The sequence below is a fragment of the Colletes gigas genome, unplaced genomic scaffold (assembly GCF_013123115.1).
Source record: "Colletes gigas isolate AHSC1104 unplaced genomic scaffold, ASM1312311v1 Colletes_gigas_Sc00031, whole genome shotgun sequence".
In the NCBI taxonomy this organism is placed as follows: Eukaryota; Metazoa; Arthropoda; class Insecta; order Hymenoptera; family Colletidae; genus Colletes; species Colletes gigas.
In genome coordinates, this window is record NW_025106660.1 from 497,426 (window position 1) to 512,847 (window position 15,422).

Below are 15,422 nucleotides of genomic sequence, written 5' to 3' on the forward strand. Positions count from 1 at the left end.
CTGAGTCAGCCAGTTTTCAGCTATCCGGCCGATAACCACCGTTCTGTATCGCTTTGCGCGCAATTAGAGGGAATTTCAATAACGGCCGCCTATGTTGGAGGTTCTCCGCGAGTCGAGAGTGAAAGTGTGTCACCGTATTTTTCATTTTTCACGCGGCACTCGCAGACGGTGGTCTTGAGACGGTTTGACGTCAAGCGTCGATCGAGTTCTCGCAGTCCACCCGCCGTTTCCCGTAAGGTTGCTCCATCAATCGATGTGGAAGGATTCGATTTTAATCCCCCAACTATAACAAGCTTCCTATAATCTCTGTTTTTCTTCAAGCTAGATTCTGTTTGGTTAATCCCTATTATTGCATGCATGTATTTCGAATGAAAATTTGTATCCATTGGTGCAGTTGGCATTGGCCCTCCCTTGCAAAGGTCAGTAATATCTGAGGAGGACACTCGTTTATTGCACCCCCTGAGCATCTCGTTTTTCCCCCGAGTCTCAAGCTCAATTAGTAGAATACCATCAAACTAGAAACAGCATTTTCGTTTTGTAAAACTACATTAATTAAGTACATACTTAGGTCGATCCATATTTTCATGACTTAGAACAATTTGTACAATCCATCTTTGTCTCAAATTAAAAGTCGAATTATTAAATTATTTGTTTTTGGTTCCTTTCATCAAATCTTTATTAAATCTAATAATTTAGAAACATACGTTCAATGCAATGAAATTTAAAAATTCGTCCTTAATATGAAACAATTTCATGCAACAGAAAGAATAGTTGCAATGTGAAACATTTAATTTGTTTAAGTACTATTTTTTTTGTTTAATTATTGACTGCACTCGAGACTTGATTATCTAATTTTTAGTTAGCCTGTCTTTCGCTGAACGTTATTGCAATATTGCAAATCTAGGCCTTACTTTTAGAATAAAACAATATTTTAAGGACACGACCACGTCAAGAATTATGTTCTTCTTCGATGCGTCCTCGTTTGAAATATTGCTCATTAGTCTGGTTACCTTATATTAACAACCATAATCTTCTTATTGAGAAAGTATAACACAAATTCCTTCGTCTTATTGCTTTTCGTGTGGAATGTTCTACTTCAACGTCGTATCATAATTACAAACTCATGGTGCCTCGTTTAGGCTTAATGAACCCCAAGAAACGGAAAGTGATGCTCCATATCTTGTTCATACAACTGAATCACACGGTGTGCAGTAAATTTAATTGTATTAATCATGTAAATATACTTATTAATAGTTATATCGACGCTAGTGGTTTTGCTATTTTATATTCTCATGTTATGTATAGTATATTTCTTAATACATCTATTTCATTTACTTTACTTTGTATTTTTGCTATTTTGTTTACCTGGTATTATGTATTTTGTAATACACGGCCCTCTTGTCAATAATAATAGTGATAGTTATGAAAATGGGGCAAAATATGCATAAAACTTAATATTAAAAGCACAGCAAGTTTATAAATACTTTTATATGAAAAGATAAAGTCGCAGAAAAAAGAACACTATCATACGAGATATAATTCGTCCCAATTACATGACTCACCCTTTACATAGGATGGCCTAGTCCATATAATGATAATTGAAGTAATGTTATTGTTATTTCTCAGTAAACGAAAATTTATTTTTCCATAAAATGTAGCAACTTTATATTTTCTCATAAATATTCCCATTGCATTATTTTTCTTTAACATTTTCCGTTTTTGCATTGTACAACTCAATTTCTTATAATTGTAGATTTCAGAAAAATGTTAAACTCAACATATTTCAATCTATAATATACACATTAGTAGCCATCTCATGCTATAGCTATTAAGCCTAACCTATAGTGGTACAGAGAAACGGGGGATGAAGACAATTATTACAATAAAGGAGAAAATAGAAAACTATAAAGAAATCGAAAAAAAGTGGCAATAATAAGAAGAATGACAACGGTTGATAATAATGACAATACTTTTAAGATTTTCCGACTAGAGGGCTTGATAAAATCCTCCCTTCTCTGTTTGTTAGGCTGTGTAGAGTTAATGGAGTTCATCGAGAAAAATTGATTTATCTGATACGAGGAATGATATAGTCGCATGCATCGGTGTCAGTTACTCGAAAACTAGAAACCGATTCGCGTTAAATCGAATGGAAACGGCGAGGGACACCTGTAAATATGATTAAACAAGGGGTCCCAGAAAGGGTGAATTATGGGAGCAACGGCGTGAAAATGTAGGGTGCATCGTGGTCGACTTTAAGAAACATTTCACGTACACATCTACGTTAATAACAACGTCATCGAATTTTCGAGCCACCGCCAAAGGGTGCATAATAGGGTTGAGACTTCTCGTTGAACTTTTCTGTTCTCGAACACTTCATCGATGAATGTAATTCGAGCACCTAACTATTCAAATTGATTTTGATTCGTGGCTTCTGTTTAAATTACATTTTTTGGATCATTTTTTCAATCAAAGATTTTAGTTTTGTTAGAGCTTTCATTACTGTCAATCCAGTGCTTCTGGAAAGCTTCGTATTACTTTCAACAAAAATGAATATTTGCCAATATCAAGAAATGTTAGAATCACATTTACTTACTTACAAGAAAATTGTTCGAGTAAATTTACATTTTAGCAAGATAATACCCTGTTTCAGGACCACAATATACCATTGTTATCCCAATCCCATTAAGAATATTTGGGGAATAATTGTTTCTCACGTTTATAAGAATAATACAAAATACTCATCGATTCATCACTTGAAAATAATAATTACAAATGCATGGGAAAAAAATGATCAAAATTTAATAAAAAACCTTATTAATAATATGGAACTAGGAATCTTCCAATTAAATAAATTATTTTCTATTGATGAATTTATACTTTTATCCAACTAGAAAACAGCATTTTCCTAAACAGACATAATAAATATAAAGTATTATTTGACATGTATTTTTGTGAAATGATATAAATGATATAAAATGCCAAAACATGTGGTGAACTTATTAGTCACTGTACGAATACTTTCTACACTCACTGTAAATAATAACATTACGAGCGAAACGTCTGAATTCACCTAGATCGCAAAAATGTCACAGCGCGACAGGATGAAAAGACAACGGAGGGTTGGCGAGCGGTGGAGAGAAAGAGAAACCGTGGACGATGGTGGGGGAAGCTAGGCAGCGAACACGAAGCACGATGCACTCTAGCGTCGGTTTAGTCGTTCGCCGTGCGCGCGCCATGCTGGATCAGTGATGATCGTTCCCCTTCGTGTCAATTGCGAACAGCCGTTCGTATTCTCTGGACGCGTTAATTAACCGGCTTACCGGCTCGCGACGATCGGTTACAAGGTTTTTCTGCCGGGGGGTTTGGGGGGGACTTGACAAATTTTTACGACGAAGTTCAGACTCGAGTGTCCAGTTCCGTGCACTAGATTCGTGACAGTTTTCCAACGACGTGGAACTTGTTCGTCCGTTCAGTGACCGTGTTGGTGAACATCATCCGAGGCAACAGTTCCTCTAACCTCTCGCGAGCGGAAATCTGTCAGCGTTTTTCCAAGAGACATCGACATTGAACGAAACGCAAGACCGTTCCGTGACGAAGGTCGTGGTGAAAATCGAACATCCCCGAACCGACGGGCGCGGGTCGAGCTACTCCAAGACACTCGAGGTCGGCTCGTTAGCCGCCCATCGAAGGCAAAAGCCGGTCGATAACGTTATCTAACCGCAGTAATTGCAACTTGTGTTGCAACAACCGGCCATTGTCGTCGAACGAGGCTCCGCGGGTACGACAACAAACGGCAGTGACCGCGTGTCAACAGGTGATACGATCGAGCCGTTATCGGCGACCCTGCTTGAACGGAAGGTCGTCGTACGAAAGGGTGGAGGAGAGTAACGATCGCATCGGGGATCGAACTAACGATAATTGCTCGGTCCGGGCTAATAGGTGGCTGCGATAGCTGCTCGAACAGTTTCGTCGCCCGATAAGGTCACGCTCGCGCGTGCTAGGAGGCAACAGTGCGCGATAACGATTAAACAGAGAGTGGAAAGGGGCCTCTCGTCTGGCGCCTTGCGTCTTCGTTAAAGTGACACGTCGCCTTGGCCAATAAAACGACAGACGGTCTCTAAACCGAACGGAATCGGCAGCTGCTCACCCCGAGCGCCCCGTTCGTTGCTCTCTTTGGTTTAATTTCAGGCCCAAGTAGGCGGTCCGCGCGTCGGGGCAAAAGTGATCTCGAGGTAGCTTCGTACCCGAAACGACAGTTCGTCTCTATGTGCGTCTGTGTAAAGGGAGTTGATCGGAAAACGATGACCAGCTGGAACTGATTCGACCGGGGGTGTGCAGCTAGAGACGTCGGGATGATGATGGCGCCGCAGGTCGTGGGTGTCCTGTTGAAGAAACCAGGACAGCAGGGCCACCCACGCTTTCCACCGTTGGACCCGCAGGAGACGAAAATACGAGGTGAGTCCCGTTTCGTCCGGCCTCTGCTCACTGGCGTCTATCTTATCGTACCCCGACGCGTTCGTCCAGCGTTTAATTGCTGGACGAGGATTTCCTCCGCGATAAACAGGAAGAAGATCTCTTCGCGAACCTGATGAATTTTTAGCTAGAAGACCTTGTCCAATCGACAGTTTCCTAGAATGTGACATATATCGCGAGACATTGGGAATTTAAATGGGGGGTTAGAAACAGTTCTTTCTGCTAGGTTTCAAAATGACGACTCGTCGCGAAGCTTCGTATGTTTAAGAAATCTGTTTTGTTTTTCCAAGCTCTGCTTGTACGAACAAGTTTGAATAAAATTAAATATTATGCATTTGAAAATAGGTTGTAATTAAATTGTACGTCAATGGGTTAGATAACTAGTGAACCACGTGGTTAGGATGGTCTTGTCTCAGGAGTTTTAAATCCTAATTTACATTTTTATTATTCTCAATTTGCTTAGTACTTGTTTTTCCTGTGTTATTCTCGATATATTTTTTACCGTTTATATTCTGTTTCTTTAACTTTTAACCCGAGGTAACAAAAATTTCACAATCTTATTGACGTCCTTAAGATATTTGTATAATCGAATGTAAAAAATGTCGATCAGAAGGCTTCTTCTTTCGTTTGTTAATCTTTTATCGACAATGTAACGACAAGCAATTAACACAAAATTAACGTTACATGTACTTTGTTTCTATATCATTCATGAGGAACGAATAGTATTAGTTTCGTAATTTTTTTTTGTTTATAATTACTAAAACCTTTCCTTACTTTCAATTAAAGAATATAATTATGTGTCATACTAAAAATTAAATATTTCTCAAATTTATTAATTATGAATTAGAAGAAAACTTCACTATTTATCTCTATCTTCTGTGCAGATAGATTTTTGGTCACTAAAATAGGCAGCTGTATCACAAAGACAATGGCGCATAGACGAAAATAGTAAAATATTTATTTCTATGAAAATCTGATCGTTTCGAAGTACGGACAGTCAATGTGTTTGATTTGAATGATTAGAAGCCACTATATTTCGTACGATATTACGCGCAGCGATCATTGACGCGATTATTATAACGATAACTACGTATAAAGCGTGTGGGATTATTTGCAAAGTCTGCTAATTGACCGTAAACTAAATCGTTGCATTTGTGATTAATTTTCGAAACTTTGCTCGAATTCACCGTGAACATCGTACACGGAAGATGAATGATTGCTAGTGCAATAGACGCACCGATTTATCGTACGATGAGTCACAGTCGATTTGCAACGACAGTCGTTGTGACGGTGCAAGTCTGCATTTCAATACGAACAGGTTGTTCAACAAACCCCCACGCTCTACTATTATCGCTCTAACTATCGACTAAAATTATGTAACTTAATCTGAGTAGTTACTGTGGAGCTCGACGAAGGACTTCGTCGGATTCAAATTTATTTTGGTGTCGTGTGTCTATTGGAAAACGTCAACACACCATTTATTGGCTTCCTCGAGTCGATGGATGTTATCGATGCTTATGATTCGTACTGTTACGATTCTGCACTTCGACATGAAATGATCTATCTTATCGTGTTCCATGGTTGCTAAAAAAACTGGACGAAAGACTCCGTCGAATTAAAATTTATTTTGGAGTCGAGTGTCTGTTAGAGTGTGAGAATGTAAAATTTTCATTCAGGGAAATTTGAAAGCGGTAAAACGCTATTCATCGACTTTCTCGGCCCGATATTTGTAATATTATTGATGTTGTAATTCATTTGATCGCATTGTTACAACATTAGTCTTATCAGGTTGTAACTCGAGGCGCAGTTCTCGACGAAAGTGAACGTTGAAACGTTCCCTGAAACGCTGCTCGATCCTTCGGGTAAATCGATAGTCGGAACGACCGATCGCGAAAGGAAACGAGGGTGTTCATTGATCAGAGCCACTTATCGACACATGATTTACTCCGGTTCGTCCTAAAGTGAATAACCGTGCAATATCAGCGGGGTCTGCGGTCGTGTAATTGATTACGATAACGCGCATTAGGTGCTCGACCGTGACGTAGATTGTGACGAGGACGTTGATGTTCTATTTAAGCTCTGTATAAATAAATGTGGGTGTAGTGTCAACGAAACGGAATTAAGTGACTCCTACGTCGCCAAGGTGACCATCGACTCGTCGAAATTGGCATCCATCAGCTGAGTAGTTTAGATATCAATAAATTCTATTGTTAAATCGGGATAAGATTCAAACGTTTCGAAAATTAAATAAAGGGTTAAAACGAAACGAGACGCTCCTGACGCTACTGACCTTTGCAAGGGAGGGGACTGCTCTAATGGATACAAATTTTCATTAAAAGTACATGTACGTAATGCTTATTCTCAACACTTTCACATTCTCCCATTCCTCTTTTGTTTTTCTCGCTCATCATTTGTTTTTGTGACTATTGTCGCTCGTCTTCGAACGTCCACGCTCGCCCCGTACACGCATGCATGTATGTACTGTTTCTTGCAATACTTTAGGTGTCGGGGTGAACTCAGATTTATGGCCTTTTGCTCCGAGATTTCCACTAGCGTCAGGCCAGATACGGAACTGTGAAAACGAACGGCGTTAAAGATATCGCGGATGAATGAAACGCGCGAAGCGGCGAATAAAAAAGCGTGTCGCGAAATTCCTGCGGTTCCTTGCCTGTGCGGTCGGTTTTTTTTTCGCGCCGCGGTCGACGGAAACTCGCAACCTCCGGTTCGATTGACAATTCGTGCCCCGTAATCTGGTATCTGGGCTACCGTGGTAACGGGATACTTTTACGCGGTTATCCACTCCGAGGAACATGCAAACGGGCTAAGTGCGGCCTGCTAGCTTCTCGTTCCTTTTTCCAACACCTTCGAGGGATCGTAGCCCTGACACCGTCCACGATCGTAATGTCAGGGTTGACGACACCCGGGGAAATTTCACCGTGAAAGTCTCGCTTCGACTGGCATCGACGACGGAATTTCGTGCCCGTCCTTCGCGTTACCCGCTGATACGAGTCGTTAGCCGTAGCAACATTTTTGGAAACTCGATACCACCTACACCGGTAAACTCAATCCTTCTGTAACACGGTTAATTAGCACCGTGTCGTATGGACGTTGCGTTTCGAAACTCCTGTAACGCGTTCACGGTGTCCACACCTGGCTGACATTCGAGATTGTATTTATTTATTTAGACGCGGGATAACTTGGCGTAACGAGAAAAGAAAAACCTGGATTGAACACTTAACGTAGGAATTACAATGAACTGTCAGTTTGACGTTTGGAGCTACGGAGATTAGCAAAACTTATTAACATTAGTGAATAACTTCTTGTTGTGAAAATATTCGATCAGATAGAATAACGTTGACTACTCAGGACAAACATTAATTCCATTCATGATTTTAAATGCAAACAGAAGCTCGGTAACTGCAGTTCATTCTGAATTTTTGAATCACAATAGTCTCAGAAGACGGTGTTTGGAGAGCCTCTGTTAGGTTAAAGAGATAATTACGATACGGAAACCAGATGACAGAAAGTATTATGATACACCAACTAAGGAAACGTACAGCAGGTTTAGAGCAAATAAATTATTAGAAAATTTTAATGCTCTGTTAACCCCTTGACAAATGTGTTGATTTTAATTTATAAGACTCGATGACGAGTGAGTAGCCTCATAATTGTGAAACTTGACATCAAGAACTTGTGACGTGTCAGACTTGTTATGGCAAGGGGTTAATAAAACCAAGAACTTGGCAGGTAGAACTAATTACAACGAAAGTTGAGTTTACGGAAAACGTAGTTGCAAGATCGCGTATGGCGCTTTTCGTTGAAACACAGTCATTATTTAATGTATATGTAGGCGGCTCGAATACAGTTTTATCGCGAGAAGTGGATAACAAAACACTTAGAAATATTCAATACCAATTTACCAGTATCTCGTCAAGCTATGAAAATTTTTTCAAGTATAAATGCAAAGTGTGTGTTAAAAGAATTTTGGCACGATAAATCTCGTTTAGATCGGCTTAAAAATGAAAAGTAATTCGAAATATTGTTGTTAGGATCCGAATTTTCGTTCGAATGACTCGTTAGTTAAGAATGATAAGTTACACGATACTGTATTAGTCATAGATATTATTTTTCTAATAACACTGAGCGGCTATATAAAATTTCCCGATAAAAGTAAATACCGTCTCAGCAATCCCATTATCTTCGACCAGCTTAAGCTTTTAAAATTAAGTTGCAACAAGCTTAACCTTCGCAACTATCGTTCAGAAGATCTTACCTTTCTTCGAACACGTTCATTCATTCTTTCACGGACTGAATGTACTTTACGTTACGCTTATCGGCTGTTTACTTATCGATACTCTCGTTTCGATAATCTTCTAACGCAAACAAGTTGCTTGAAACAATTTCTCCGTTCACTTTCGTTGCACTTCAAAACGACGAATCGTATGCTCCTTCCAGAAAAGGAGCTCGTTGTGCTTATCGTCGCGATTTCGCTCAAAATAGCGGATTGGAAGTTATGATCTTTCGCGATTAGCGTATTTGCGCAGCGGTGACAAACGACGATGTTTTCCAGTACTTTATCTAATCTGTAGCAGTTAATTTTTCAGTATCAATTACGTGGCTACACATACGACGTTTCTGATGTAAAGTAATTGCTCGAAACAACGGGCATTTCAGTGTCCTTCTGACTGTACCTAAATCCTCATTCAGAGATCGCAATGGCGACCGAGGTTTCCCCAGAAACAGTTGAATTACGTTTAACCTAAAAAACATAAAATGCAGAAAACTGATTGTTACTGTTTGCTTATCGCGAAAGTAATATGAAAATATGTGAAATTGCATTATTTATTAATAAAAATAATTTTATAAATGTAGTGGGCTACCACTAACGAAAATATATTTGGGGACGCGACATTAGACGGACCTGATGGTCCCCGTTTGTATTAGAGAAATCTCCGAAAGGAACCCCAATATTTTTCGAGGCGGAACATTTATTGCATCGCTATATTTTGAATCTCACACTCTGGTAAAAGATACGGTAAGCGTAATTTAAAATCGTACACCGTGATGCTTACTACATTCCTGCTTGAAAGACATTGTTATTATGCATTTGGAATCAAGATAATTTGGAAATAGATGCATTAATATACCTTTATTTAATTTGCACTGATTATAAATTAAAAATTTTAATTCTTTTATAGCTGATATAGACATAATTGTGCAATAAAACGTTTGATCGATGCACAAAATAAAAGGTTATCAGCCTCAGACGTATAAAAAATTAAGAGTTCCTCAAATAATTACAATCGTATCAACGTTTACGGTTTTTAGTGATTGGTGATCTTGGTACGTTAGTTTCAAATAGGTTTAATTTGATAATTACAAATAAAGCTTTTAATTTATTATCATTACATGTTAAATGAAGATATATTAATGTATTTATTTTAAAATCATCTTCATTCTAAATGCATAATAATCATGTTTTTTAAGCAGAACACTGGTAAACATCAGAGTGTAAGATTTTAAGTGACACTCATCGTTATTAGAGGAATCGTGCCACTGACATGTCTAAAATGATAGAACCATGCCAATGACAAGTCTGAATGACTGAATGCTGGAATCGCGCGGATTACACGTCTGAATGAACGAGTAATGGAACCGTGCGAATTGCACGTCTGAACGTACGAGTAATGGAACCGTGCGGATTACACGTCTGAATGTACACGCAGTTAAGAAAGTCTTCGTACACTCAAAAAATTTGCTATATCTAACTCAATAAAAAGAATGCAAGAACATCTACTATCAAAGAATTGTTTATATTCGCGTATTAACACATGATAACCATGATATGCGTCAATATATTTACGTATTTCTGAAGTGAATTAAAAAAACATAAACTAGGTCACAGAAGTCTTCGTAGACTCGAGTGAGCTTATAAAAACATAATTTTTTGTATTATAAATATAGATTTTCGATTTGATAGCATCAGTTAGAATGTAAAACTACATTCGGAAATAATTAGATGCTTATCCCGTTTTGGTCGTTCAAAAGTTACGTCCAAACAGGAGGCCAAGTTCAGAGTCACCAGCAAAAGAAACAGAAGATCAACAGCACCGGAAATCAGGTCAAAAGTGAATCGAACTCGAGATAAGCCAGGTCCCATAATCGCAATTAAGAGACGCTTAAGAGATGCGAATTTGTTTAGTCGTGTTGCCATTCAAAAACCACTTGTTCGACCAATAAACAAGAAGAACGCTTGCAGTGGGCTAGAGCACATACAGACTGGACAATTGAGAACTAGAAAAAGGTGCTTTGGACTGACGAGTCTAAATTTGAAATACTTGAAATACATCTGATCTCAGTAAGGAACACGTTCCATCAAGAAAGTTTAAGGTCGCCTTAATATTTCTGTTCGTAGAGATGCATTCTTTGGGAGTTATGCGGGGTGAGCGATGTATATACGCGACTCACCCTGTATAAACAATAACAGCCGAGAAAGTAAAAAGGCAAAGGAGTTATTCGTGACTTTCGCCTCGAAAACTCTCCGAGCTCCAATTTTTCCTTAGACGCGACAAATTTAACAGTAAATCGTGCAGAAACGGCTAATCGGAGGGAAAGTTACCATTGTCGTAAGTCTGACGGGATCGTTTGGCTAATTTTCCCTCGGTTTCGTTCCGATTTTTAGTAGCTGGGTATCGAAGGGTCGAGCTGCAAGCAGAAAGGGGGGGACCTAGGACCCTCGAGTCCCCTTGTGTTTCATCATCGAAACACTTTCGTCTTGCTCTCAAGAGAGACCCCCCTCTGGGTTCAACACGATTTTTCGCAAAAAGAGAGTCGATGGTTCGAAGTGCATAAAGGAGTTCTCTGCGGCACGGAGGGTCATCAAGTCCCTGTAAATAGCCAATGGGGCTTAAAGGACCCCACGAGACACGCACGAGTGTCCGCGAATGGTGACACACGTTTCACACTCGACGTCCGCGTGTGCGGACCCAGGAACTGGATCTCAAGCTGTCGGTTGCGTTCCTGCAATTCTTTCCTCTGAATCCCTGCGCTCGAAGTCGCGCAGTTTTTTGTGAAATCTTCAACACAATACAGTGGACGAAATTTCTATAACAACCCTGCTGTATTAAGTAAAAAGTGTAAAAATTAACAAGCAAGAAACCAATAAGAAAGTAAAGCTAATAACAGAAAAACCGTTTTATTTTTTTACAAACATAGCTTTATACAGGGTGTTCGGCCACCTCTAGCAAAAATTTTAATGAGCGATAGTAGAGGCCAAAATAAGACGAAAATCAAGAATACTAATTTGTTGATGGAAGCTTCGTTAAAAAGTTATTAACAATTAAATTCAAAAATTTCAAATCGTTCTGGAAAAATTATTTTCGGTTGCGGGGGTCAATTACAATTAGTTTTTGTCATTAGACATACCCACGAAATCCTGCCCACTTTCGAGAAAAAAAATAGAGAATGTGTGAAATTATTCGACAAAATTAAAAAATTGCAAATCGTTGTGGAAAAATTATTTTCGGTTGTAGGGTTCAATTACAGTCATTTTTGGTGAATAGACATACCCCCGAAATCTTGCGCATTTTCGAGAAAAAAATTCAGTAAGGGCGGCACTTTAAACGTTAATAACTTTTTAACGAAGCTTCCATCAACAAATTGGTATTCTTGATTTTTGTCTTATTTTGGCCTCTACTATCGCTCATTAAAATTTTTGCTAGAGGTGGCCGAACACCCTGTATAACGAAGTTTGTAAAAATCTCTTGGGTGAAAGAAATGAAAATATCAGACTTTTTGAAGAAGGCAGAGAAAAATCAAAACGAGAGCACAGAAGATGATTGTACTATCCCAAAAAGGAAGTCATGCTCGTTTAAACATGTTCAGCAGCGAAGAAAATAATATTATGTAATGTTCATGTTTATATTCGATTAAATATTGATTGTTTTAATAAACATTTGAAGTTAGGTTTTCAGTCTTTAGATTAGATACAGAATATATTAACTTTTTATTACTTTTAAGTTAGTGTTTTCATGTATAATATTTGCACAATACAAACTATTATGATACGTAAAACTTTAATTATAATAAAATAGCTGTAACGTGGTTTTACAGTACTCGTCTACTTCCATACTTTTCAACGGTAGCGTATATGGAAATGGCAGTCGGTATAATTTCGTATTTCGCTTCGTTGGAATTTCCGTTCCACAATTGTTCCTATCTCGTTAAACGAATACAGCCCGATCAGAGTTGGTAAACATAAGTCCGAATTAACATTGTGTCTGTTATGTTTACCGGTTATGGCAATGCGTGAGAATTAGAATCAAAGTTGTTGCGGTTTTTTGTGCGCCAAATATTGCTATTAAATTCTACGAAATATTCGTATTCCACAAAATTTTCGTTCGAAGGTTTCCCAAAACACCGAAGAATTTAATATTTAACACGTTGTGAATCAATCGGAAAAATATCCTTTTACGTGCCAAAGTTGAGCAAATTTTATTCACGAGTAACTTTAATTTACTAATTTAATTTTCTAAAAATTTGATTCGTTATTCGTGAATAAATTTTGCTTGCAACAGTACTTCTAATCCACGGTTAAAAATTCGATAAATGTCAGAGAATACACTTCAGCAAATTTCTATCTTTATATCAACATATACATGTTTATAAATTTACGATTTATTTAAAGAATTATAACATTTCTTTGTAGAATGTATTCAGTATAAATACAACTACATTATCAGATATTTTCACAATTTGTAAATCAAATATTTGGCCGGTTGACTGTATAGAGTTTAGAAATACATTTTGAACTTTTGTGAAGTGCTTTTCGGAAGAAGACAGAGTAGCAAGACATTAATTAAATTAATAAATGTAATTTAGATGAATTAATAAAATATATAAAAGAAGGATAATTTCTATTCCTGATTCCTTCTAAAAATGACAGAATTATAGTTCTTTCTTATCGCTTCTTGTGCAACAAACAGAGTCAATAAAGGCATCAAGTGATCGAAGAGAAGAATATAATAAACAATTTATGAATTGTCCGATGACAAAGATAAAATACAAGCCAGAATTGACCCATCCTCGCCGATGGATTGTTAATCGAATAAATGCACAAACTTTGCTTCGATGAAAACATATTTTCCTCGATCATCGGCGAGCACAAACATTGTTGATATAGGGGGTGTGTTCGAAACAATATCCTTAACTCTCTAAGTAAATATATCAATATCTCTTAAACTACTTAAGATAATTGGACACACAATTGTCGTATAGACATTAACTTACAATAAAATATTCTCTTTTATTAAGAATTTTACTGAATAGGACGAAAATATTTTAATAAAAGTCAAGCTTGTTCAAACTGCTGCAAAAATGAATTTGAATAATATTTATTTCAATGTTATAGAATAAGAGATCAAAAGCACTTTGATAGTAACGCATATTGGCATTTGACAGCTCGAAGGTTAGATATACATATAATAATTGTAGCGTGATTGGATTATGTGAAAAGTAAATTGCACAGACGGAAGATGTTTTCGAACCTAACCTTAATTCCTACCATCAAAAGCGAGCACGCTGTTACGGTGCCCACCCTATAGTACATAATCCATCGATCTGTTTACCGGTTTATAAATAACAGGATGCCCAGACACGCGAAATGAATTAATAACATGAATTAGGATTTCCATCGAAGAATTAATTTCCTTCTCTATCCTCGCCCTTCCGCCATTTTTCTTGCATATCTGCGTCGAATCAAATGCGTAGGAATAATTGCGAAACCAATTAGATATCGAGTCGAAGCTCTTAAAATAAAAATTAAAGAATTAAATTACACAATTTTTAAATATTTGAGAAGTGTAATTTTATATAAATCTTCAAATTAAACTTCACTGCTTAAGAACGTCATTAGATTACAAGCTTGTTTAATATTAACAAAGCTTGTGTCGAGTACAATGTAATTAATTATTTTTTTATAATACAAGCTGTTGAATTATTAACAATTTGAAGCAGATAATAATATAAGGACAAATTTGTATTATAAAAAAAACAATGTAATCACATTGTGATCACTTCCTTTATCTGACCAGAACATTTCCTTACAGAATATCCATTCTCTCATTAAAACATTCTTTTATAAGGAACGAAAGTAATTTTAATCGTTATTGTTTTTTAGCAAGTTAATACATAGTATGAGGGGTATGATTACTGATAGTGATCAATGATTACTCAGTGATTCTTTAAAATTTTCTTAAAGAAACACTGATTAATAGCCTTAATAAATATTTAATCGGGTCTGGAAAGTTCGAAAAATTGTTTCCAACTTCAAATTATTATTCAAGATAAATCTACCGAGGAGAAAGTAATTCCTTTAATCATGTTTGGTAAATTGCTATATACTTCATTGTGAAATATTAATACCGTAACTTCTAATTTTTGTTTGACGAGTAACAAATGAATAGTTATCTTTTGCACGAAATTCTTTTATTTGGACGGAAATTTTGTCCAACTCGGCTTCAAATCGATTATTTAACATCGTGATTCCCGTTGCGTTACGAGGACGTTGGTCCGTGCACGCCATTGAAATTTAGGTCACAGCGTCGAATTAAGCACGGTTCACAAGTGCTATTGATGAAAACCCGCCGCGACCAGGGATTAAGATGTATACATGGAGATAATGTTTTGGAACCCTATTCGTCGAGTATCTTCGACTGTCCGCGAATCCTTTCACAGCTGAGAATCCTCCTGAGAAGCTTGCCCTCTGTTGGCACCAACGTTTATGGCAAATAACCCCATAAGCGGCTCTCATAGCAAAGGGACAAAAACGAAACGACTGCCAAAACGTAGAAATTATACGATCCAGACCATTCGTCTCGTAATCGGTACAAAAATTTCCGAATCAAATGAAATTAATTAATTGATCGCTTGTTTTCAATTAAACATACACG

General features: G+C 37.4%; 1 protein-coding gene across 3 annotated transcripts in view; it reads left to right on the forward strand.

The window, feature by feature from the left end:
- The first annotated feature begins 3,234 nt into the window (after nt 1-3,234).
- The window catches only part of LOC122401969, a 62,798-nt gene continuing 50,610 nt past the window's right edge, over nt 3,235-15,422 (forward strand). For all 3 annotated transcript variants that reach the window (XR_006259486.1, XR_006259487.1, XM_043404441.1), the window contains exon 1: nt 3,235-4,455. Coding sequence is in view for 1 of the 3 variants with exons in the window: in XM_043404441.1 (XP_043260376.1) it covers nt 4,353-4,455 (103 nt within the window). In the remaining 2 variants the exon portion in view is untranslated. The remainder of the gene's footprint in view (nt 4,456-15,422) is intronic.